The sequence below is a fragment of the Ciona robusta genome, chromosome 6 (genome assembly GCF_009617815.1).
Source record: "Ciona robusta chromosome 6, ASM961781v2".
Taxonomy (NCBI): Eukaryota; Metazoa; Chordata; class Ascidiacea; order Phlebobranchia; family Cionidae; genus Ciona; species Ciona robusta.
Window position 1 is genome coordinate 91815 of NC_143240.1, and position 24264 is coordinate 116078.

Genomic DNA, 24264 nt, shown 5'->3' on the forward strand with positions numbered 1-24264 from the left:
GTTGTTTTGTCGCTATTTCCTGTCTTTTCGTTTAAAATATTTCTAAATCTTCGCTACCGTAATCGAAGAGACAAATAAAGTTATTATTATAATATTATACATAACCACCCACTTGATCACCATCTGTGAATATAAATCGCTTTTTCCTTTCTTTCTTACACTGAAGCACGACAGCAATTTGTTGAGCAGCCACTGATAATACTGGGAGCTCAATTCGATTGAATTCATCAAAGCATCCCCATGAACCAGATTGTGCTAAACCTATAGTGACATGTAGCTAATGAGCTATAGTGTTAACAATTGTATTCAGATAAAAATTTAGCTATAAGGCTTATTTGCCTCTTAACTAGACGATACTGTGTTCAAGATTCAATGTTGCGACTTTTGTTGGCGTGTATACCTTTGGGCAAGACACTTAATAGTCATTGCTTTAACCCAACAGTCAATAGTAGTCGTTGTATGTAATGTATGTAACTTACTTTATCCTCGAGTGGCCGGAAACGACAGTCGTTATAACACGGGTGTTCATACACCTCGTGCCAGCTTACGAGTTACCATATATGTTAGTTTGTTAGTGATTATTTTTTTTTTCATTTTTTTATGTATGGCTAATAATTTGGACAAGTCAATGGTGACCACTGGGTTGAAGCAATTTCCGTTAAGTGTTTTGCCCAAGGATAAATACGCTCACAATGGTAGCAGCGACGAGCTTTGAACCCATTACCTCTGGGTTAGTGGCGGGCGCGCTAACCAATATGCTTCGGCGCCGGACATTCAAATACATAAGCACAACATACACAAAATAAATTTCTTACAAACTGAAATGCGTGGTAACATGTAGGTAGGCATAAGGTGTATTAAATGTGACACCTGTGTTATCATGACCAAAGCTTCACAAACTTTAAAATAAATTGTATACGGAACCCCTTATAACTTTGTGATAGTTAGACAATAAATATCCTGGTAATTAAGTTATTGAGCACAATAATGTTGATCAAATTTTATCAAGTAAAAATATTATACATACAACTTGTACAGAATTTTTTTGGGGGGGTTTATATTATTTTTTAATTGTTGACATAAAATACCTTTGAATATTCTTCCAAGACCCCTGAAGTCCATTTGATCAGAACAGTTGAACACAACAACATATTTTCCCAACGCCTTTCCCATGTCTTTAGTTGTCTCTGTTTTACCTGTGCCCGCTGGTCCTGCAGGTGAGCCACCCATGCTCATACCAAGCGCTTGAGCAAGCGTTATGTAACACCTGAAAATAATCAATAAAAATCCGCTGGCGTGGCACAGTTGGTTGGAGCGCATGCCTCTAACCCAAAAAGGAATGGGTTCAATGCTCGTTGGTGCTATCATTGTGGGCATATGTTTCCTTAGGCAAGACACTAAATTACTCCAACCCAGTGGTCACAAATGGATTGTCTAAATCGTCAACCATACATAAAAAATTCCCTCCCCCCAAAGAAAAAAGGGAAGTAACATTCTTTTTAACTCGTAAACTAGCACAAGGTGTATAAAACAGAACACTCCTGTTATAAAAACTGTCGTTTTCAGGCCACACAAGATAAAGCAAGCTACATTCATTCAAAACACCAATAGATGAAATACAAACCTATCAGTTAGAGGTGTGATGACAAGTCTTTCTGTGCAACCAAGAAACTCATTTTGATATTCAAAGTTCACATCAGTGATTGAGGTAACAGTTTTATCTCGGTCCTCGTCAAAATAGAATCGACATTGTTTCTGCCACTCAAAGTCAGCGGGACTTTTAATATGAAGTTTCACCTGAGATGGAACAATAAAGAAAAATTTTAAAAAGTATTTCCGGACATATTTTTTAAGTAACTTGCTTTATCCTTGCATGGCTGGAAAACAACAGTCGTTAAACATGAGTGTTCCGTTTCATACACTTCTTACCAGCTTACTAACCATGAAAAATGTTTTTTACATTTTTTATATCTGGCTGATAATTTGGACATTTGGAGAGATTTATTGTCACTTGAGTAACGAGGATAATTCGAGGTTTTAACACTGTTATCATATTACACACCAATACACCATATACTGTTGCCTCATACACATATTTGTCCTGTTTGTAAAATGTTGTATGCACCTTGTAAGGTTTTAAGTCCCATTTTCTACATAAGTGAAAGTTTGGACAACCCATTAGTAACCAAAGGATTAAAACAGCATTAAGTATCTTGCCACACACGTTTAGCAGCATCGATCTTTCGTTTACATTAAGTACAGGCTATTGTTTGTTTAAAACAAGCTTCTTATAATATAATATTGTACGCCACATTTGATTTACCAAGTCGTCAAATATATCTCTCTGATGAACATGAATAGTGATAAGTGTTTCATATTTTGTTCGCTCTGCTTTACTCAGTTCTTTTGTTGTCATTTCAATGAGATTGTTTAGCAAAGCAAGGAAAACTTGGTTGGTCGTTTGCATAATCTTTCGATCGAACTTTGCGTTCGCAAGAGCTTCTGTTGCGTCACGTGTCCATAAAAGTTGCAACCCGAGAACACCAACCTGTGTTTTTGACATTTAAAAATTGATAATACGAATCATATTCAAATGTAAAAGTGACCTTCGGACAATATAGGCATCGTTTCAACCATTCAGGTGAATAACCCTAATGATGGCAATTCATATAAGTTGTCAAAGGATTACTTTAGAAAATAAATAAGGGAAAGCTGTTTTGTATTTACATTTTGCCTGGCAGCAACAGTTCATATTAAATTTATTCATAAAACAAGAGTAAATAAATATTGTTTAAAAAGCAAAAAAAATGAAAAATAACAGTTTTATATTATGCAGAAAAAATATTTTTGCACAAACTACTATACAATAAAATTTGGCTATTATGTTAGTTATAATTTGGTGGCACTATACCTGTCCAGGAAATGTGTTCAAAAAGTCAATAAGCATAAAGCTGGGATCTTGTATTGCCATGTATGCTGTACGTATGATACTATGTACCGACATTTGTGATTTGTTAAGCAAATGTTGCAACCATACTTCTACATTACCCTCAGCTAACACAGGTTGAATTAAGTCTATTGTTTCACCTTCTCTTGAAGATATTGACAGAATTCGATCATAGATCTAAAATTTAATGCAAAGATATTTTTTAAACACCAGAATGCACTTATTATTTTACAAACAGTTCAAATGTTTTTGTGTAAATTACCAATTCACAAATTTTTTTAAACAAACAGCATATTTAATACAAGATGTAATATTTACCACATGATAGTTACATTTATTCATATAAGTATATTTATTAATATTATTTTAACGACTCTAAATTCACTTATTGTTGTGTTATCATTTTTGGTGTCTTTATATGAAAAGGCTCCAGGTGTGCAACGAAATAAAAAAAGTACATAAAAATTTTAAAAAACCTTTAGCCCAATCTACAGGATCCAAATGTGTCATGTTACTAAATTCTTGGAAAATCGGATTTGAATGAATGAATGAATGAATGTAACTTACTTTATCCTCGCGTGGCCGGAAAACGACAGTCGTTATAACACGGGTTTAACACCTCGTGCCAGCTTACGAGTTGCCATGTATGTTACTTTGTAAGTAATTATTTTTTGGGGGATTTTTTTCATTTTTTTATGTATGGCTGATAATTTGGACAACCCATTAGTGACCACTGGGTTGAAGCAATTGTCGTTAAGTGTCTTGCCCAAGGACACATACGCCCACAATGGTAGCAGCGACGAGCCTTGAACCAATTACCTAATGGTTACAGGCAAGCGCGCTAACCACTACGACACGGCGCCGGACAGCTGGATTTAAATTATTCGAAAATCAAAAACTACAAAGATCAAAAAACAATATATTTGATTTAGTGTAAATAAAGTAAGTTAGGAATTGTCAATGATTTGCCTTGTTTGTCTGCTAGGGATAGCGACCACACTTCTTTTCTTCCAATTGAGTGTAAATATGGTTTTAACTGTAAGCGTGTTTAACAACTGTTGTTTTGTAATATTTTCTGTCTTTTTGTTTAAAGTATTTCTAATTTTTTGTTACCATAATCAAATAAAGTTATTATTCTTAGTTATTTAATCCAACCTTGTCATGGAAGCGAACAGTCTTAATATTGTCGAACACATTAAGTAGATGAGCTTGTATGGTATGTGAGTCGGATGCTTGCCCAAGAATTTCCAACAGGGCAGGATCAGAAACGAAAAAGAAACGTGGAAAAAGCAATCTCTTTTTCTCCAAATAACTTGAAAAATATAAATATATTTTGAACATAAGGAAAAATAAATGGTTTTGGCAAGCGGTTTCATTTTCACATAACTTTTTATTAGTATGCAAATCCAAATTGTGTTATATAGTAGGGTGGGGGAAGTTGGGACACATTTTCATTCTACTTGGTGGTAAACAAAGAACATTTAAAGAATTATAAAACTGTATACTCACGACTCCCATAGACTGTTGTTAACACGACCAGGATATTTGGATATTATGCGCTAAAGGTGCCCCATCTTCCCCCACACCCATATATATAATTTTATTTATTTGTGTTTTTTTTTTAAACGAAAATACTTTTTTGTTTCTCTTTACCTGGTTGACCTGCATATTATTACCATTTCATTTAAACATACTCTCAACCTTACCAGATAGAGATCAAAACATATATTCATGGAAATACTTCACAAATAAACAACATACCCTGTGAGTGACTTTTGGCAAAGTTCAAGTTGTTCCAATAGATGTGGAAGTAATTGTTGTAATGTTTCATCTCCGACGCAACATTGAACGACCTTCACGGTCTCATGAGCTCGCGTCATTATTCGAACCCACGTCTTGTCAATGTTAGAAAACCTTTTTGCCTCCTATTTTTGATAGAAAAATTTCTGTTATAATATAAAGTTAAATTATCAGGATCAAAACTTATATATTCTCATGTAATAAGCAACTTAAGTAACCAGGTATAAAGGTTGGTTGGCCATTTTCCCTTTTTCCTTATTTTTTTTCCATTCATTCTGATCACAACCAATTAAAATCCACACGATTACAACAATAATAGTAGCATTAAGACAAGCACTCTAACTGCTTTAATACTGTAATGATAAATATAATAACAAATAATAATAAGTTTTCCGGCACCTTTGGAAGTTGTTTAGCAATGTCTCCACCCACGAACACAGCTTCCAAGTAAACCCACAAGTTTTGAACCGTCATCCAATTCTCAATAATTTCTGTCGTGTTTGTAAGATTTTGGACCCACTTTTGTATGCGGGGTCGAAATGGTGTGTTGTATCTATGAATAGACAGAAAAATTGAATGAATGAAATTTATTTCGTCTCTTCGGTCACGATAACGAAGAACAAGAGAGTTGATAAAAAGCGAAAAGACGGGTAGTAACGGTAAAACAACAGTTGTTAAAACACGCTTATTGATAAAAAAGAAAGAAATAATGTTTTGTATAAAAGGCGTGACCGTTACACTTACACCCTACAGCGATACAATGTCAAAATTAAATAAATAACATTTAATTTGACATATTAAAGTTCTAATTGGAAAAAAAGTGTGCGTAAGGACACAACCCGTACAATGGGGGGAGTTGGCCTTAAAGAAGATTGATCCAAAGATTGGAGCATGATGAAAAAACAAACCCCCAAAAAGAAATTCAATCAAAGTTTACAGTAAACAGTTGCGAGTGCACACCTATATAGAATTTAGAAACAAGTGCATTACATTAATACTTTAATTCGGTGTCCGCAACCACTGGTATTAGCCTGGTGCCATACTTGAAAAAACTGATACCACACAGAACCATGACAATTTGTGGGAATTTGATTATATTGGTAAAAAAATTAAACAAAATGTTACATTAGTATTTGTGCAGAGCTGTTGGAAAGATCAACCATTTTCTAATAAAATATATTAGCATAAGTTGTGGAAGCAGTTAAGTTATAGGTATATGTAACATTCAAACAACATCTAACTGCTTTCATTTGAATAAAAGAGTGCCGATGCCATTTAGGTAAAATATATATCTATAATTAAATACAATAGTTGGTTGATTTTTGTCTGTTACATTTTCGTGGCACCAGATTCTAAATATCTAATTGCTTGTTTAACTTAATAAGGATAACAAATTTACTTGTTCTTTCGATTACGGTAGCAAAGGTTTAGAAATATTTAAACCAAAAGACAGGATACAGCAGCAAAACAACAGTTGTTAAAACATTTTACAATTAAAAACATATTTACATTTAATTGGAAGAAAATAAGTGTGGTCGCTACACCTAGCAGACAAATGAGTCATTTATGTTTATTTATTATCAAGTTAAACTTCTAATAGAAACAAAAGTGTGCGTAATGACACAACTTTACCTGTTGCTCATAAGAGAACTAAGCACCATGAGACTGTCTTCGATTGCCGTAACAATCTCACTTGTATGGTCACCTCTTAATAATAATTCACCTCTGCTTTTAAACAAAGCAAACACAAACTCATGATTATCCCATTCAGCAACAACCTATAAATATTTAAAAAAATAAGCTAAGTATATGTTGTTTATATTAAGTAAAGTAAAACACAGAGTAACGTTTTGAATGGAATTAAAATAGCAATAGCTGTGACTTAATTACATGTCAAAATATAAAAATACAATTTCCTTAAAATATTTCTTAAAGGCCATTTAATAAAAATTCAAAATATCTTAGCTTTAATTTATATAGTACTGTGGGGTAAGACAGGGCACCTTCAGCACATAATATCCAAACATCCTAATCAAGTTTTAAACAAATAACAATGGTCTATGGGAGTCGTGGAGATACAGTTTTATATTTATTTAAACCTTTTTTGTTTACAACCAAAATGGGACGGAAAAAATAGAATAAAAAAGAGTCCCATCTCCCCCACCCTACCGTACCTAATAAAAACTTAGGTATTTGGTATAATTAACCTAAATCATTTCATCATGTTGGGACAAATAAGTGATTATTATTAACAAAGTTAAGAAGGGTAAAAACCTGTTTAAGTTTAGCTTCAATATCTCTTTCTTTAACAGCAGCAATACAAATATCTTCGATGTCTTCTTTGTATTTAAGTAGAGGTGCTTCCATGATTCCACGTAAAGCAAAAGACTCGTTTTCCACATCAAAACTGTGGCCGGTTATCTGGAAAATATATTTTTGGATGTTACATATATAACACACATGCGTGATTACTAATCTCATTATAATTTACACAGTTTTACGAATAAAATAAATGAGGAAATTATATAGTATGCTGGGAGAAGATGGGAAACCTTTTTATTCTATTTTCTCAACCTATTTAATAGTAAACAAAGAACATTCAAAGAATTATAAAACTGTACTCTCATGACTTCCATAGACTTTTGTTAATTGTTTAAAACAAGATCAGGATATTTGGATATTATGTGCTAAAGGTTTCCTTCTTTCCCCACCCTACTATATTAAAAAATCTAGGCAGTAGGCGAGATAATTAAACAAACTGTGTGTTAGAAATGCCATGTATGAAGCAGTGGTAATGCTCCAATCAACCAAGGACAGTAAGAAGTAAAATGTTGCTCAGCTACTTATGGGTAAAACGATAATTAAACTAAAAACTATAAAACCCAGCCTACATTTAACATGAGACACAAAGATCTATTTGTTTTTTTGTAAAATCTACAATGTGATTTATCCGTTTTATCCCAACAAAAAAAATTCAAAACTGATAAACGATGACAATATTATTACATTTTTTGTGTGAATTAAAATTAAATAAAACTTTTAATAAGATTAAATAAAACACTCACAGCAGCAATTCTGTCCCAATGTCTTTCTTTCATTGCATTGTTTGACATAAGTTCAAGTAAAGGACAAGTTTCACTGAAGTCATCGATTGTTTTCTTAAGATCAAGGAAGGCTTGCCACTCGCGTAATGCACGAGGTAGTTTACGACATCTGTAAAGTAATTGCATCTTATAATTTGATACACAAGTAATAACAGAAAATTTTATAACAATAACTTTATTTGTCTCTTTGAATACGGTAGCAAAGATTTAGAAATATTTTAAACGAAAATACTCGATATAGCAACAAAACAACAGTTGTTTTTTGAAAGTTAGGTTTTTCTTTTTGGTCACGATAATAATTAAAAATGACAAACAATTTGGGTCTTAAAAACTAACCATGAATTAAATTAAATATGAAAAATTCTTGGTTAAAAACGATAATAAAATAAAAGTATGGGTGTCAAAATGTGTAATCTTACACATTCAGATGTAATCATTATTTAAAAAAAGAAACTGTAATAGTTGTGCAGCAAAAAATTAGAAATAAAACAAACCTATTTTGGAACTCGCTTAATTCATCGTTGATTTTGTCGATGTTGATTTCCGACCACAAAATATCGTAATATCCATTTACAGTTTCAATAACATTGTTATACAAGCCATATAACTTCTGTAATAAGTTAAGTTGTCGTCTTATCTCGTGTAGTTCTGGGTAGGGCGTGACCGGTAATCCAAACAACTCTTCACCACCTGTAGAAAATTAATCAAACTAAAATATTTAGTAAACTAAAAACATAATTATCTGTAAACCAAAACATTTAAAAATAATAATTTTTAATTCTAATTATAAATTAACCAGAAAGCACCAAATTCCTACAGACTATATATTTATAATGACCTTCTAAATGATAAGCTTAGGTTTCGTGACTCAAATATGTAACATGATTACGCAGTGCATTAAACAAAATTTTACCTTACTTGGTAAACTTATCATTTACTTGAAAACATTCCTATACATTCACATGAATATAGATTAATTATGCTGGTTATAACATTTTGGTATAACATTGCATCATTTCCACAAGAAATTCAATGTTTAAAGTATGCAGATCTTTATATGCAGCTAATATAATAACATTCATTCACTTGTAACTAAAACAACTAAAAAATTGGCTTAAGAACACAAAAGCTCACACTAAACAATCCAAGTTGCAAACAACAATAAAAATTTAATAAACAATAGTGGCACTTTAACAATCAAAGTTTTAATATAATGTTTATACCAGAATAAGTGATGAACTTTCTCCAAATTGTGTCAAATTTATTTTGAAAAACAATCAACCTATCACTGGCTTCCTGTGGTTTGAACCCTTCAACCATTGGTCCATCCTATTATGTGAGATGTTAGTTATTAGGTATTGTAGGGTGGGGTGGGGTAAGACGGGACACCTTTAGCACATAATATTCAAATATCCTGATCGTATTTTAAACAATTAACAACGGTCTATGGGAGTCATAAGAAAACAATTTTAAAATTTTTTGAATCTTTTTTTGTTTACCAAAAAATGGGACGAGAAAATGGAATAAAAAGGTGTCCCATCTACCCACACTCTACTATATAAAACTTCTAAAAGTTTTTCTTGCTGACTTTTAAAGTGTTATTCAGGGGCTTAAATACACAGGATAACTTTTTGGGGGGTAAAGTTATAATGATGACCTGAAAAGAACATTTAAACATTGGTGCACAGAATAAATCAGTCATAAGGTAAAAACAGTTAAATTATTGTATATAAATTGGAACACATATAGTAAGAAACTTTTATTTTAAATTGATAGGATACATGAATGTGACTTGTTTTATCCTCACGCGGCAGGAAAACAACAGTCGTTAAACACGGGTGTTCTGTTTCATACACCTTGTGCCAGCTTATGAGTTACCATGTATGTTACTTTGTGGGTGATTATTTTTGAGAAATAGTTTTATGTATGGCTGGTAATTTGGACAACTCATTAGTGGCCACTGGGTTGAAGCAATTGTTGTTAAGTGTCTTGCCTAAGGTCAAATACGGCGATAATGGTAGCAGCGACGAGCCTTGAACCCATTATCTCTAGGTTAAAGACAGACACGTAATCCACTTTGCCACTGCGCCAGACATCATAAATACAGTGTGAATAACAGCTGTATTAGAATTAGCATCAATAAAATAAATCTACACCTGATGATAATCATGGAAGAAATTTTGACAATCTTCTTGAAACTGAGCAATATTTGTGATGAGACCACCACGAAAACTTGGTTGAATTTCACCGAGTTGATGTTGATAGTCAGTTGCTTGTATTAACACTCGCTCCCATGTGTAACGAAGCGTGTCCACTCTCTCCGACTCCTCTTTTGGCACAGCAAGCTCATATTTGTTGTGCATGCTATAACTTGTCTGGAAGATAAATATTGTTTTTTATTTCCATGTGATGGTGAAACTATCTTGGTAGATGCAACACAGGTGGCCTATTATATACCCTGTGTTCCTTTTAGAACTTAAGTTTGTAGGTAATTGTTCTTTACATCCTCTATTTAAAAGATGCGTGCTTTAACTACGATAAACCCATAGTTAAACGATATAAATCAGTGTTCTGGTGAAAATGCAAATATTTATAATTATCTTACAAAACCTGATTTACCTCAAATCTGTTACAGCAATACTGGCAAATTTATTTTGCGAACACTTAAAGCTTTACTTTAATAAAAAACGTGCTGTTTTTCCTATTTAGGTTGTATAAATCTGGTGAGTTTGCCAGAATAGTTTCATATATATATTCCAACTTGCAGCAACAAGTCTCACCTCAATAGGAGTGATGTTCATATCAATATCAATCTGTCGTTCACGAATTTCACGCAAACTACCCATCACTATCCTAATGTCATCGAGGTCTTTGATTGGTCGACTTATTCTCTTTGTGACATCATCAATGAAAGCAAATATTTCTTCGAGTTTACTTCGATATTTATTATTACAGAGTTTTCCATAAAAGTCCATCCAAGATTTGCATTCAGTGACAAGAGCAAGTTTTAAATCCTCTGTAAAAAAAACTCTTTAAGTCTGCTACCAACATTGTCAGTCCCTGTTTTACTGCATTTTTGCATGACTCCCAAATAATTCAAACACATAGTATTGCAGCTCACTATAGATTTTCTCTATGTTAGATCATATTTAAAAAACAACTTTTTTTAAGTATATTTTTTTTAACTATAAACAAGGAGTTTACAAAAGAAATTTTTTTTCAAATAGTTTTTTTGTTAAATAGGTTTACCAGTTTATTTAGTGGTGAAAATAAAAAAATATTCGAAAGTTGTTACCTGTAAATACAGCAATTGATCCAACAACTAAATATTGAGGTTCACAATTGATTTGTTCGATCAATGATTTGTAAGATAAAATATGTTGTTCGAATTCATCAACACTTGGTGACCTTTCCATGATGTCATCAAGAACTTCATCTTGGTTAAGTTTCCACACGTGATGGTATCGTTCATATTGTGACAATGCACTTTCAACCTCCTATAACAATAATTTTATTTGTCTCTTCAATTACAGTAGTGAATATTTAGAAATATTTTATCGAAAAGACATGACGCTTACAGTAAAAAACAATTTACATTTATTTGGAAAAAAATTAGCGCGGTCGCTATACCTATCAGACAAACAAGCCATAATGTGCGTAAAAATACTATATTATTGTTAAATGTCAACAAATTATATGAATTGTACATTTACTATCTGCCGATGATGGTAACTTATTGTTCATACTGATATGTTTAAACTTATAGTTTTAACATAGCTATTCCATTGTGTGGCTTAATACACCTCATGCACGCTTATGATGGGCCCTATCATATCAGATAGGATAACCAAAACAGCAACTTTGTAGTCAGTTGTTTTTATTGCTGTTAATTTTGACAAACTATTAGTAAACCTTTGACTGAAGCAATTACTGTTAAGTATCTTGCTGGTTTGTTTAAAGTTAATCTAAAATAGATGCTTAACAGTAATTGCTACAAACTGGGGTTTACTGATAGGTTGTCAAAATTGACGGTCATATACAGATTAATAGAATATAAAAATCTGGGTAAATAAACTACAGATAATTGACTTGTACCCACTTTTCGTGTTGAGTTTATGCAGTTGCAAAGTTGAAGATAAAGCTTGTTGACTTCCTTGTTATCTTTGATTGATTTGTAATAATTTCTTGGTTGTGTGAGGACATCTAGTGTCACAGGTCCCGATGATGTCACTTCAACCATAGAAATCTTACTTCGTGACCTTGATAATGACACGGCACGATTGCTCGCGGCTCCCTGACTTTTCTGTTGCGTTTGAGAAGTAAGTCCCGATGTGACCGTTGCCCCGGAAACGGATGACTCGGATAAACCACTGATGCTACAAACGCTGACTCGCCTGTTATCTGCCCCCTGTTACATGCAAAATATTAAAATTTATTTTAACTTTTACAGAGACAGTAGATTATAAATGAAAATCTTAATCTGATAAAAAAATATCAATAAAGTAAGTAAAACTGGTTAGAAATACACCAGAAGTACCTGTATAAAACACATAAATTAGGTAACGTTTGCTTGAAATTAAGGTGCTTATGTACATAGTAAACTTAAGGCTTATTTAAGTATATAACCTTTTGCAAACGTTCTTTACTCCACTGAGCAACTCCTTTCATAACAACGAGCACATATTCAGCAACACGAGATAACGAGTGCTGAATTTCATCTAATCTTGGATTCATTCCAATTTGTGGGATAGTTAAAACTGCGTTTGCACGTAGTAATGGCACGACACGTGGAACGTCAATCCCGTTTGCATCAGCTGTTAATTTTAAATATTTATTTTAAACTTTTTTTTTAAACAGACAAAAATGATAAAATGAAGTAAAAAATACAAAAATGTTAAAAGAAGCCAAAAAACTTAAGGTATTATAAGATTTATCAAATATTAGTTATCTGTTTGAATGGAGGTCTTAGAACATTAGTTACAAATATGAACATAAATGATTGACATGGTATTGAGAAAGATAATAAAGTTTCTCAAAACTGTGTTGATTGAAAATGCAGAGAATCCAAACGGGTCGTAACTTTAATAGATTAAAAACTGCTTGTTTAACTTTAGATTTAAAAAGCATAGCCACCAAAGCTAGCAAAAATCTTAAATGAATGATCGTAACTTAATCTTTATCTTTGCATGGCCAGAAAACCACAGTCAAAAAACACGGGCGTTCTGTTTCATAAACCTTGTGCCAGCTTACGAGTTACCAAATATGTTACTTACATATATATCGCTGTGAGATTGGCGATATGATTCGTTTACGAACCGCCTCTAATGTTACTTTCACAACTTTAATCAAAGCTTCCATGTTTCGATGATTAAAATATGACAACAACTCCCTGAAACAAACAACATATAAGTAGGAACGTTGGTATCCTGAAAGTTTAAAGTTGCAAATCACTCTCAATCCAAAGATAACAGTTCAAAGCCAAACATTTAACTGGATAAATTTAAAGTAACCAAAATGAGTTTGAAAGTATGATGTCTGGTATTTGAGTCTATGGCAGGGGTAACTTTTAGACATCTACCCAAGTTTGAACCCCAACTCTAGGGGCAAGGGTTTATGAGATTTGAATAAAAGGCCTAAACTCTTTGGTTGTGTTCCTCGCCAGATGGTGCGATCCTACCACAAGTTACATAAATGTCGGTAGTGTGGGTATTTAACAGCTCATGGTCCTAAATTTGGTCTTATTTGAAAGAAGAAGCATTTTGCTCTCCTTTCCACCAATAAAATATATATATTAACCTATTTGTCTTTACATAAATAATGCCAACATACTTTGCTTCATCCTCCATTATTTGCATCATGTCTTTCTTCTTCTTTTTCTTAGCACTCACAGCTCGTGATATAGTTGAAGAAGTCCTCATGCTCTGAGCACTTGGAGGAACTACAACATCCTCTTCAACCTAAATCAACATCATTTCCAATGAATTAGTGGCAGAGTTTTAAACACATTTCCTTTCTTCCCAAAGTAAACATATTTTTTTTCAAAATTTTGTTCTCAAAAATTAATTCGTTCTCAAAATTCTTTTCTTTTTAAAATGAAAAAGTGGTATCAAATGTATGTCTAATGGCACCAATACTCTTATATTATCATTATTAATAACAATAGCTACACGTACTAATAACACATCAAACTAACCTCCACATCTTTATTATGCGGAAACTGCATGAGCATATCTATCAACTCATTGGTGGCCTCTTGTACCAACCTTGACTTTGCTTGTAGAGTTTGAGAACCAACCGTGCAAAGTTCCTGAGGGTGTAAATCGATTTAAAACCATGTGATGCAAGCAAACTTAAGATATAATACAGCTTTTCAAAACTACAGTCAGTATAACTTAGGGGCTCTGTTTCATACACTTCCTGCCGGCTTACGAGTTACTATGTATGTAACTTTGTCGGCAATTGTTTTAATTCAATTTTTATGTTTTATGTATGGCTGACAACTTGGACAACTCAATAGTGTGCACTGGGTTGGAGCAATTGCCGTTAAATGTCTTGCCCAAGGACACATGCCAAAAATGGTAGCATTAACCGGCCTTGAACCCATAGCCTTTAAGTTGGAGGCATACGTGCTAACTACTGTGCCACCGGGCCAGAGGAAATCCTATTAAGATTACTTTCATCAGGGTGAAACACATTCAAAACATTTGTAATAAAAAAAAGAAATATTAAAAACTCTGATAACCAAATAAGGAGTTTATATTTAAAACCAAACCTTTGTTTCTTGTAGAAACTCATGAATGGTGAGTGGTTGGTCAGATGGAAGTCGAACAAGTGATATGGACGACATGTCAGTTAAAACGGAATCGATTCGATATTTCATCAAATCATTTACACGATCTAACAACAACTCCAACTCAGCTGCAATAATATTTTGTAAGCATGTTATATGATGATAGTATGTTTTATATGTTGCTACTAGAGGCTTCATACACCTTAAGGCAACACACTTTATACCAACTATTTTATTTTAATGTTTTTAGTTTTTTTCCTCTTTCACAACATAAATATTGAATAAAATGATATAATACAAACCAAGTGAAGAATGAGAATTCTGAATGAACTGCTCGATATTTATTGAAGTCCAACTTAATAGTGTGAGGCCAGGTTCAAGTGCATCATCCACTTTCATAGTGTGTGGAGTGGTAAGTGGGAGGATTGATGAATGAATCTTATCACGGATTCTTGTATTTTCACTCAGTAAGAACTAATAGAAAATTTTTGTTTTATATAATTGTGCATCGTATAATTTTATATTATTTATCTCATCTGTTTAGTTATAGAAGGTGTCTTATTCCATCTCATACACCTTGTACCATTTCAAAAGTTAATAAATACGAAAGTATTGTGATTGATTGTTACTTTGTTTTTTCTGTATGATTTACAATCTGAACAATCAATTAGTGATAATTGGATATAAAAATTAACATGTCTTGCCCAAGGACACAGATGAACAATTGTTCCAATGACTTGCATTTAAATGAACAATTGGTTATTGCATTAAATAATAACCTTCAACTGGTTGCTATGTTCTTTCAAACTTGCTTGCTTTTGACTAATCTTAGCAGCCGTAAGAGGGATTTCCAAACCCATTCTCGTCATTGCTTCAGTTTCTTTGATAAGGGTCAGTATCATGGGGTCAAAGTTCACATAAAGTTCATTTGTCTCGGGGTGACGAACAAGTAGAGAAGCTTGAAGACCTTGTAATCATGGGAGGATATGTTATTTTTAACTGTAAGCATTTTAACAACTCTTTTTTTTTGTTTTTTTTGTTTAAAATATTTCTAAATTTGCTACAGTAATCGAAGTGACAAATTAAGTTATTATTATTATTAAAATTGACATTTTTGTTTTGTAGATTAAAAAGTAAAACATAGTTTGAAATGTTAGATTAAAACTAAAGTTTAAATTGAAACTTTAGAGTTGAATTATAATAATTCAAAGTATATAGTATGTAGCGTGTGTAACTGTAAAATAGTTTTTACCAAATCAATGGTTTAATTAAAACAGAATCAGTCCAAAAAATTTAACTTGATATTAACACATATAGAAAACAATAACAACAGACAAGCACGTATCTAAAAAAACGATTTTAAAAAATGACAGCCAAGTTGCCCAAATTCATAACCAATGTTTCATTTTTTATGAAGTTTTCTTCATCAAAATATACTGATTTTAAGGAATTTTACCATATTAAACAAGATGTCCAAATGTTTGTAGAGTAAATTTGACAGAGAAGCTGTATTGAAATTGTATGCTAAACAACAGCAGTAAATATATTAAGTCACCTGCTTTGGCGAGATCGACCTGTCGTAGCCAACCTCTATGATATAGAACTTCAAACTCAAGAAGAACTTTTGCAACTTTATTAAAATTTCGAATGATTCTTTTTGCATTGGGAATCTGAAGAACATGAGGTGCTTCTTCCTGAAGTAATTCCATGGGATCTTGGATTCTTCGAAATAACTGACGGGCCCACATGATCTTACCTGTAAACAAAATTGTTTAACTTATTTGCACACTTAATAACAGGTTTGTATATAATATGGAAGCACTTTAATTATCTGGTCATTTTTGAGCAGCAAAACTAAATAACAGAAACATAATGGTTGAAGCAATAATAACGCACCGGCTAAATGCTCAGGGATGCCATCATTGTGGGCGTATGTGTCCTTTGACAACACACTTACGGCTTAACAGCAATTGTTTCAACCCAGTCCCATATAGTAAAAAATAGACCAACACAAAGTAACATACATGGAAAATTGTGATGGCCAGGGATGTATAAAATACTGTGCCCCACATGAAGATAAATATGTTACATTCATTTGTTCAAGACACAGATAAATCCCACTACTTAAACAATAATCAAGATAGTAGTGTACTTAGCTTGAACTATCATACCAGCAATTGGAGGCATGTCTCGGGGTATGACAGGATCATTTCTTTGTCGAGTATATATCTTCGATATTGCTTCAACATCACGACCATAATTCATCAATATATTCTCATATTTCTCTTCAATGTTCAAGTCAGGAATTCCAAGTCTGAAAAAAGAACAAATATCAGCTAATTATAGTATCACTTGACAAAAATACAAAATGGTTCTTAAAAAATTGTGCTGTGTTAATATTTCTTCACAGTACAAACAGGTAATGTGTATTATGTAACTTACTTACTTTATCCTCGCGTAGCCCAAAAACGACAGTCGTTATAACACGGGTGTGCACCTCGTGCCAGATTACAAGTTACCATGTATGTTACCTTGTGGGTAATTATATATAAAAAAATTTTTCTTAGGTACTATGTAACACGTGGTATAAAAATTATTCATAAGTATTACTTACTATTTTAGTATGCTAAATACATTAACCAAATAAACTGTTTTAAATTTACATTTTATTAGTTTATCTATTACTTGATGTCTAACAATTCATTTATGTAATTGTAACGAATGTAACTTGCTTTATCCTTAGGTGGCCCGAAAATGACAGTGGTTATAACACGGGTGTTCTGTTTTATACACCCGGTGTTAGCTTACGAGTTACCATGTATGTTACTTTGTGGGGAATTAAATTAACAACATGTAATATTAACTAACTACAAACATTTACCTTTCAAATTTTCTAAGCAACATTACAGCTCTTTGTGTGTTTGATAGTTTGGCAAATTGTTGATCAATGAAAAGAATTAACTGGTTGTGCAAATCAGTGATACTTGCGTTAAAATCATAGAAGTCTTCATCATAATCTCCCCTTCGTTGATCCAACACATTGTACGGCTTCTTCTTTATTGTCGCCACAATAACCTGGACAACAACATCAACTTTATTTGTCTCTTCGATTACGGGGCAGCGAAGATTTAGAAACATACTTAACGAAAAGACAGGATATAGCGACAAAACAAAAGTTGGTAAAACATGCTTACAGTTTAAAACATATTTACATTTAATTGGAAGAAAATAAGCGTGGTCGCTACAGCCTTGCTAATTTTTCAGTTTTATTGTCTTTATCAATATGTAGCTGAAATGTTATGAGTTATAACATGAATGTGAACATCTTGTCCCCACCATTATCAGTAGTTCATACAGCTTTTGCTAATTTATGATTTAGGAAGAATAAAAGTCTATGGTGGTATGTGGGTATGATTCTAAATTTTGACAACTCAGATTACTGTGCAGTTGTATTGCCATTAAGTGTAACCAAAGACACATTCCAATGTAAGCGGTTACAAGTTTTTATAAACTTTATCATCTTTAACTACAAGTTTGTATTTTACCAACTTTTTTAACAAAACACTTTGTTTATAAAAACCCTAGTTCATTAACAAATACAAATTGAATATTTAAATGTTCTGCAATGTTGTATCACATATGATACAATAGAAATATTATATCCACCTGATACTTCCCAATCATGGGATCTAAGCCTTCAATTTTGGAACGCTCCAATGCAGAGTAAACCTTCATTGTTTCAAACATGGAAAGAATCTTTTGTAAACGTCGAACAAAAGATTCAAACTTTCCAAATATGTACATTTCACTGAAGTCAAACTTCCTTTCATTTGGTGTCTGTTCTAACTTTTGCTTTGTACGTTGAAAACATCGTTGATATTCCTGTAAAAAAAGGGTTTTAAACACTAAACCCGTGCTCCATTCAAAAGTATTGTCATCTACTACAATAGTTCAACTCGTATGTTAAAAAGTGCTGTTTATATATGACAAACTTTAGGCTTACAAAAAGTCATACTTGGCAAACCAATTCATTTGCATTTGTATTATTAATCATTAATAATGCTTTAAAGTTTTAAATAACAGCCATTAAGTTTTTGTCTTCATAAAAATACTTGTCTGAGTTTAAGCTTAACAATATAGGATAAAATACATTGAAATATAAAACAATATTTTATAATTTTTTGCCCAAATATTTATATTTATAGGCAAATGTGTTTATAATTTTATTTTAGTATTGCACAAATAACACGTTTACACGTAAATATAAATAGGTATACCCTGTTTAACTTGATGCAGGCTTCAAGTTTTTGAATTATTTCATGTCGTGGTTGATCCCATATAGTTTCCGTATCATTCGAAGTTATATATGACTTGCAACTTGATACCATTTGATTTGTAACCTTTGGAATAAATTTGTTCACATATTAATTATTCTATTGTATAGTTAAGTGTTCACACAATATTATGCCAAGTTAAGCTTTTTTAAAATAAAAGAACTACCGTACTATTTGAAAATTTTAACATTTTTAATATTCTGAACTGTCCAGCACAGGTTGAAAAAATCTAAATTAAAAAAAATAAAAGATTTTGAACACTTTATGATGTATAGTAGGATGGGGAAAGACGAGACAAAAAAAAGGTATCTTATCTTTTCTCCACCCTACTATATATTAGAAAACTGCACACTGCATTATCAAATCCATGGCGGCATTAAAACTTGACTTTGTATGGTAGTTATTTTACTTGTGTTCAGGCAACTCTTATGAGCTCCCCACTTTTCATATAAATTAGAGGTTTGACCTACCTTAACAAACAATGATGTCATCTTTTCCGAGGTATTATAATATCTGCTTATACTGTGTATCATTCGTATTGCATTGATGAGATGAGCAACTCCATCAACCATGGCAATTGGATCACTGGTACAAAGATATAAACTGATATTTAACAAATAACTATCATACTTCTTTTTAAAGGTATTCAACCTAAATTAATAAATTCTCTATGATAACAATAACAAAGATAAAATTAAATAAAAACAACAAAGAAAAGAAATTAACAACAACCAACAGTTGTGAAACAAGATCTAGTAAAAAAAAATTAAAATCAACCAGATTTAATAAATAAACGTAAAAACCATAATGGTTACATTAATTGAAGAAAGGCTGTTGTGCACCATCCTATAAAATAGCCTAAAAAGATTTGTGCATAAAAACGTAAAGAATCTAATGGTGTATTTATCATATGTAAAAGTCATAGGTACACAGAAATCTCAAAAGTCGGCACCTGTTATACAACGGATCACAAAATTTCTCGAGTGTTTGTAAATATTTGACATTATCTTTAGCTTCGTTAGCTGTGTCTGTGATACGAGCATCCAACTCTCTCCACACCTATCAAAATATGGATTCATTTTCTACACACCGTTAGCACATAATATCTTAATAAAATGATCATGTTTCAAACAATTAAGAACAGTGAATGAATGAATGAATGAATGTAACTTACTGAATGAATGTAACTTACACCTCGTGCCAGCTTACGAGTTACCACGTATGTTACTTTGTGAGTGATTATTTTTTTCATATTTTTTCATTTTTTTAAGTGTGGCTGATAATTTGGACAACCCATTAGTGACCACTGGGCAGGCGCGCTAACCACTATGCCATGGCGCCGGACAGAACACAACAGTGTATAGGAGTTGTGTGTTTTATAATTCTTTGAGTGTTCTTTGTTTACTACCAACTGGGACCGGAGAATAGAATGAAAAGGTGTTCTATCTTTTCCCGCCCTACTATACATGATTGCATAATACAACTTATAAATATCCAAGTTGATATGTATGCAATATTGGTGGTTATATTACTGTGAGTTTAAAAAACTAATCAGTTATTATTCACTGTGAGGTGTTCTATTATACATGGTAACACAGAGCACTGAAGCAAGGTGTATGAAGCCACTGTTTACATTGCATAATATGACACTAATGCTATAACTCTTGGTTGACCAACCACACAAAAATAAACAATATAGGTAATGTAAATTCAAAAACCTACCGGTAATAGTTTAGACTTAGCAATGTGAAGAATACCAAGAACTGCTCTAACACGTTGTGTCTTTAATTGTTCAAGTAAATAATTAAATCTTGAAGTTCTTCTCTTCCAATGTTCCAACTCCGCTCTAGGTCCGATGTTATCTGCTTCTCTACGTAGTTGCTGGCCTTCTGCTAAGACCTAGGGGTATGTAACAGTTTAGATTTTCTTGAAAATTTAAATTATTTCAAACGCAACAGTATTATCCATAAGTTTTTAAATGGAATCTAATTATCAGTTTAAAACATCCATTAAAATTTTGTTTATGTACGTAGAATGAAATAGGATGATTAGTGAGTTATAATAGAAAATGTTTTAATATTACTTATCCTACAATACAAATGCATAACAGCTTCATATTTTCATATTTTAGTGTAACCTTTTGATTTTTGATTTGTTTCTGTCATTGGTTTATTAAAGGAACTCTACCTAAATTTTAACTAAACATAAATGTCTCGTTTTTCTGCTAGATGTAGCGACTACACTTATTTTCTTTCAATTAAATGTTAATATGTTTTAACCGTGAGCATGTTTTAACAACTGTTGTTTTGTTGCCATATCCTGTCTTTTTATTTAAAATATTTCCAAAAACTTACTGTAATCGAAGTGACAAATGAATATTCTAACCCTGATGGTTTTTAAAGAAAGGGTTTAAACTGCATGTACACCTGCCACACTTACTTGTTGTATTTGTTTAATCCACATTTTCATGCAGTTCTCTACATGTTCCAATGTTTCAGTGGAAGCAGCAGCCACTGCATATTCAGTTGGTCCATGATAACATGAGAAATCAATATATGGGCATTCCTATAACAAAATATAACAGGGCTTACATAACGGGGCAAAAACTAAAAAATATATATTCTAAAAGAATACACAAAAAAAATTTAAAATTTAGACATATTTTAATGTGGAAACGAACAACTGAATTCTATGTGGGTGAGGTCCCGCAGGGTGGCACCCCATGTGTCCTAGGATTTGGGCCAGGATTGGCCCATCACCCAAACCAAAAACTAAAACAACAAATACAAATCTTTTTTAAAAAATAAAGGATTTTAATCTGACACAAAGTTTGTGGAACAAACAACGTTCTATGGCTTTTGTATTGTTATTTTGCTATCTTATGCTATTGAATAAAGTTTTACAAAATAATAAAACTAAATAAGGTTTAGCATAACTTTAGCAGTACAGAAACAAATCAACCTCCAATAAAACTTTCTCTTCCAAACTTTGTTGAGCTCCTGCCAAAACTCCAACAAATGAATCCAACCCATTCAAAAATTGATTTCGAATTTCTTCCCCTTGACTTGAAGCAGCTAACTCTCCCCAACCTGACTTGTTTGCTTTTAACGCGGGAATATATATTTGGGATAACATCTTTTCAATTGCAGATAGAACACCACCTTCTGTCGCGTCCATCATTTGCATGTTAATCTCCTAATATTTTTAATAACAAAAATAATATATTAATAACTTTATTCATCTATCAATTACGGTAGCGAAGATTTAGAAATATTTTAAATGAAATACAGAGTATAGCGACAAAACAACAGTTGGTAAAGCAAGTTACATTCATTCATTCACCTATCTGTCTGGGACAAGAGTCACACACTTGGTATTATATGGTTTAAAGGCAAGTGCTCTAATTAACAGTATATATACAAAAAGTTAATTATGAAGTGTGTCCATTAAACCCAATATAAGATAGCCTCACCCTATGAATATTTTCAGCGGTAATCGGTTTGTTTGTGTTGGTTCGAAGAAAGAAAACACATTGGCCTGTCAACGCAGCTTCTGTGCCATCCGTTATGAACAGTTTCATCCTGCTTGATCTTGGGGAAACTGGTTTGTTTTCAGATCTTCCAAGTTGTATATGAGCGACTGCTGTAAAACGAATATTTAATTACTATTTACAGTTTTATGTTCATAACATATTACAACAACACGGCCAACAGTTGATATATATTGGGAAACAATTCTATTCAAAGCCAACCACCCCACATACAGTGGTTTTCAGCATTACGCAGCAACTCACATATAAAACAAAATTAGGCTCGATGGGCCATTTTTAAAATGATGTCAGTTAATGTCAAAAAATATGTTTTTGCAGTCTTTGTTCGCCATCAATTATTTTACACCGTTAGCCACGATCAATTATTTTTTGCCTTAACTTTAGTAAAAACTACAGAAAGGTAACAAAGAATTCATGTTATATCAACATATATATATCAACATATATATATATAGCCTATGCCCTAAATAACATCAACATCCAACCTCCATCTGGAGGGACTTCAACTTCTTGATAGAAAAACATGAGTTTGGCGCCACCACGTGGAGCAAAGAAGTGATCAGTGGTCGATATTTGCGACCCTTCAAGAAAAGCTTCTTCAACTTCACTTCTATAGATTAGAATAATAGTTTTATGCCTAATTTATATAAATATTATTAGTTTTTTGTTGTAGGTCATGTGTAGTTATATTGATATTATAAAGCCAATACCATTGGCCAGCTAAAGATATTGGAAATTGAAATAAAAAGATATGAAATTTTGATTGCTGTTTTTTATAAATAACAATCCTTTTTGATATTTATTTAAAAAAACTAAATAAACCTTTCTAAATTAAGAGCTCTAGCCACAGCATCGATGATATATTCATGTCGTCCATCCAGGTGAGCTCTCTTGGTCTCTTTCTCCTCTTTCATTTTTTGCTAAAAAATTATAAAAAAAGAATGAAAAAACTATATCTAAACCATAAATCAACAAATGTTTATGGATTTGACACAAAATGTTTAAAAATAAACTCTACTATTTTATTCAATAAATAAATATTTTAAAGAATGATAAACAAAGCACGTCATCATAGTCAGATGCTCTTATATGTCTCCCACGACCGGGGAGTCCCCATTCGGTTCTTTCCATTAATATAAGTAGTTAATAATAATTAGCGACACATGTCATATGATGTCAGTCGTTTAGAAAGTCTATTTTATCATTTCTGACATTGACGAACGTTTACAGTGTATTAATGTCATTTACCTAAATCATTTAATTACATTAACGCTTAACATGTTCGCTGATATCGTGATATTTTAATAGGCAACACATGTTTGTATAGAGGATGTACGCACAAGACACCACCAGTGTATAACACAACTCATAATTTACAGTAAACAGGATTATCTACTTAAAAGCTTTTTGAACTCGTGTTTGGAATTAACAGTACAGGCGTACTGTACAAAAGTTTGCGTAAGAACAAAATAGGCTTTAAGTAAAATCGCCGACTCAAAACTTGTTTGTTGAAACACTTTCGCGTACAAAGTAAACATTGCTTGCTTTCCAACATTGGCAAGCACTCTTCAAACCAGTCTTCAAACTAAATAAGATACGTCATGAAATGGAAATTACATTTTGGCGCATAATATTTTTTACCAGCTTCCACTATACTTATTACTGCCAAATTTATAAACTTTTTATAGGAAATAAATAAATTTTGCTGTGAATATTAACTCTGCTGCAACGCAGACATA

General features: G+C 32.4%; 1 protein-coding gene across 6 annotated transcripts in view; it reads right to left on the reverse strand.

Annotated features, from left to right (window-relative positions):
- Positions 1-24264, reverse strand: part of LOC149734573 (dynein axonemal heavy chain 5-like) — a 57994-nt gene that overhangs the window by 30352 nt on the left and 3378 nt on the right. For 4 of the 6 annotated variants that reach the window (XM_089879598.1, XM_089879601.1, XM_089879596.1 and 1 more), the window contains exons 2-38: positions 23348-23445; positions 23011-23135; positions 22448-22617; positions 21937-22170; positions 21415-21540; positions 20698-20874; positions 19928-20034; positions 19446-19560; positions 18919-19041; positions 18308-18523; positions 17523-17716; positions 16813-16955; positions 16197-16397; positions 15421-15608; positions 14944-15115; positions 14624-14769; positions 14045-14158; positions 13681-13808; positions 13125-13240; positions 12478-12665; positions 11951-12259; positions 11147-11348; positions 10632-10867; positions 10008-10226; positions 9075-9180; positions 8346-8541; positions 7813-7960; positions 7022-7168; positions 6380-6525; positions 5147-5300; positions 4709-4872; positions 4103-4259; positions 2912-3124; positions 2324-2548; positions 1625-1797; positions 1089-1267; positions 113-261 (exon numbers count right to left, since the gene is read on the reverse strand). In XM_089879598.1, the coding sequence (XP_089735724.1) occupies positions 113-261; positions 1089-1267; positions 1625-1797; positions 2324-2548; positions 2912-3124; positions 4103-4259; positions 4709-4872; positions 5147-5300; positions 6380-6525; positions 7022-7168; positions 7813-7960; positions 8346-8541; positions 9075-9180; positions 10008-10226; positions 10632-10867; positions 11147-11348; positions 11951-12259; positions 12478-12665; positions 13125-13240; positions 13681-13808; positions 14045-14158; positions 14624-14769; positions 14944-15115; positions 15421-15608; positions 16197-16397; positions 16813-16955; positions 17523-17716; positions 18308-18523; positions 18919-19041; positions 19446-19560; positions 19928-20034; positions 20698-20874; positions 21415-21540; positions 21937-22170; positions 22448-22617; positions 23011-23135; positions 23348-23445 (6204 nt within the window). The remainder of the gene's footprint in view (positions 1-112; positions 262-1088; positions 1268-1624; positions 1798-2323; positions 2549-2911; positions 3125-4102; positions 4260-4708; positions 4873-5146; positions 5301-6379; positions 6526-7021; positions 7169-7812; positions 7961-8345; positions 8542-9074; positions 9181-10007; positions 10227-10631; positions 10868-11146; positions 11349-11950; positions 12260-12477; positions 12666-13124; positions 13241-13680; positions 13809-14044; positions 14159-14623; positions 14770-14943; positions 15116-15420; positions 15609-16196; positions 16398-16812; positions 16956-17522; positions 17717-18307; positions 18524-18918; positions 19042-19445; positions 19561-19927; positions 20035-20697; positions 20875-21414; positions 21541-21936; positions 22171-22447; positions 22618-23010; positions 23136-23347; positions 23446-24264) is intronic. The other 2 variants (XM_089879597.1, XM_089879600.1) reach the window with 1 other exon arrangement.